Source organism: Arachis ipaensis, chromosome B06, assembly GCF_000816755.2.
Source record: "Arachis ipaensis cultivar K30076 chromosome B06, Araip1.1, whole genome shotgun sequence".
Classification (NCBI taxonomy): domain Eukaryota; kingdom Viridiplantae; phylum Streptophyta; class Magnoliopsida; order Fabales; family Fabaceae; genus Arachis; species Arachis ipaensis.
In genome coordinates, this window is record NC_029790.2 from 137,124,603 (window position 1) to 137,126,747 (window position 2,145).

Genomic DNA, 2,145 nt, shown 5'->3' on the forward strand with positions numbered 1-2,145 from the left:
GAAAATATATTGCACAAAACATATATAATTTGCAAGTTATAAATTAAAAGAAAAATTAAATAAAAATATATATACTTGCGTGCATACCTGAGAAAGCCAATGGAGACTTGAAGAAGAGTGCACAAAGTGAATGCTATTGCTTGGGAAAAGCCTTCCATAGAAAGAGCCAGGAACACCACAAACAAAACAATTGGACCCATTATTGTTATTATTTTTGTTGTTATGATTATTGTTAGTATTATTTTGTTGCTTCATCTTCTTATAGAAAGATGGCAATGATGCAAATATGGTGTTGAAGTCATTGCCAAAGAGATCATTCAAATGAACCACCAATTCAGGTGCAGGTCGATCCAACAAGCGTGACGTGGCATAAATAGCATCAGTTATTTCCGAAATTACCCTTAAGGCATTGGGTCCAGAGGAGCAACCCAAGTCAGCAATGGCCATACTCACTGGCCAATTATTTGATGAACATAATGCTTGCACTATGCGTTTCTTTGTTGCTTCTCTTCCTACTGAGATAATATTGTTCTACACAAAATTTAATTTCAAGTAATTAATAACATTTAATTTCTCACTACACGACTTGCACATCAATTGTATGTAATATAATATCTTTAATTTGTTTGAGACCAAATACAAATAATTAAGGAATTTGATTTGTGTGTAATGTCATTGTACTATATATCATTATTACGAAAATGATATATATACCTAAAGTAAACAAACAATAGATTACATAGGAGAGAATTAACGATATACTTAGAGTAAATTTAATGGAGTGTTTTTTAAGTTTTAAATTTGATATATACATGAAGTAAAACGGTTTTAAATTTTATTTTGTATTGAAAATAATTGATGAAACAAGATCAATTTCACTTTATAGAAGCGGTTTTATTTTGATAAAAAATTAACTAAATGTTATTATCTTGTATAAAATTTAAAATTAATATCAAATTACTATTTATAACATTTAATTTCATAAATACTGATATAATATCCTGTAAAATTTAAAATAAAATTGAATAACATATCCTTTCCAAATTATACAAACAATGATGGCAATAAATACATGTGACATGTATATATGTGTGTGTATCATACATAGGGGACAACATTATGAGAAATAAGGTAGGAGGGGAAAATGAAAGAAAAAGAAAACTAATAACCAAGGATGAAAAAAAGTATATGATCGAGCTATAATTCAAATTGGTAGTATAGTTTTTCTATACTCATTTAAAAGATTGCAAATTCGAATCTTTTTATTTTTGGTTTAAAAAAAAAAATAAAAAATCAATTATCGGTCTAATTTTAATAACTATTATTATATTCATGAAAGTTAAAGGTAATTAACCTGAACATCTGAGTTCATGGCATAGCTAGTTTCACCCACTCCTTTGTTCATGTGAAAAATTTCTTCCACCGTTTGCATCTTTTCTCCTCCTTCTTTGGATTTGGGGCATGCACTTGTTGAAGAAGACCTACCAAACAGAAATTCTGACGTTGTTGATTGACTCATGGCTGGTAAAGCTATTTGGTTGTGGAAATATTATAATAACAAATTTTAATACATATATTAAGTGCAATTCAAAATATTCATGAAGAGATTGTGTAGGGAGAATGGGTTTATATAGTGATGATAAATCATCACAAATCAAATAGGCACGAGCATAAAATTAGCAAATAAGAGCAACCACACATTAATACCGTACGGCAAGATTCTATATAACAGGTTTATTTGACTTATATATGGTTCTCATTCTTAAGTAACTGTAACATATATCTTTGGCTCAACTACCAGTGTAAATTTCTAATTTTTAAGTTTCTATCTTTTTTTTTTCTATGGTGTTAGTCTACCTATATTATTTTTCTTTTGTTTGAATCCAATTTTAAAAATTATTAGTTGTTTGTTTTCCTTATCTTTAAATGTTAACATGACATTATTTATACAAAGAGTTTAAAGTGTAAAATATTTTATACAGTCCTATGCAATTACATTCATTTTTTTGGATGACTATTTACGTAATTAATAAAAGTAGTTGTTATTTTTTATGTTAGATGCACGTATAAAACTGCTTTGTACTGACATCAAAATTAAATTTTTATATATATTACACCAAAAAATGATAATAAAAAATTTAAAAT

The 2,145-nt window shown here is 27.4% G+C and overlaps 1 protein-coding gene across 1 annotated transcript in view; it reads right to left on the reverse strand.

Moving 5' to 3' along the window:
* LOC107648590 (jasmonate O-methyltransferase) overlaps positions 1–1,619 on the reverse strand; it is a 5,679-nt gene extending 4,060 nt beyond the window's left edge. Inside the window, exons 1-2 of the mRNA XM_016352401.2 lie at positions 1,355–1,619; positions 88–531 (exon numbers count right to left, since the gene is read on the reverse strand). Coding sequence (XP_016207887.1) covers positions 88–531; positions 1,355–1,519 — 609 coding nt within the window. The 5' untranslated portion in view covers positions 1,520–1,619. The remainder of the gene's footprint in view (positions 1–87; positions 532–1,354) is intronic.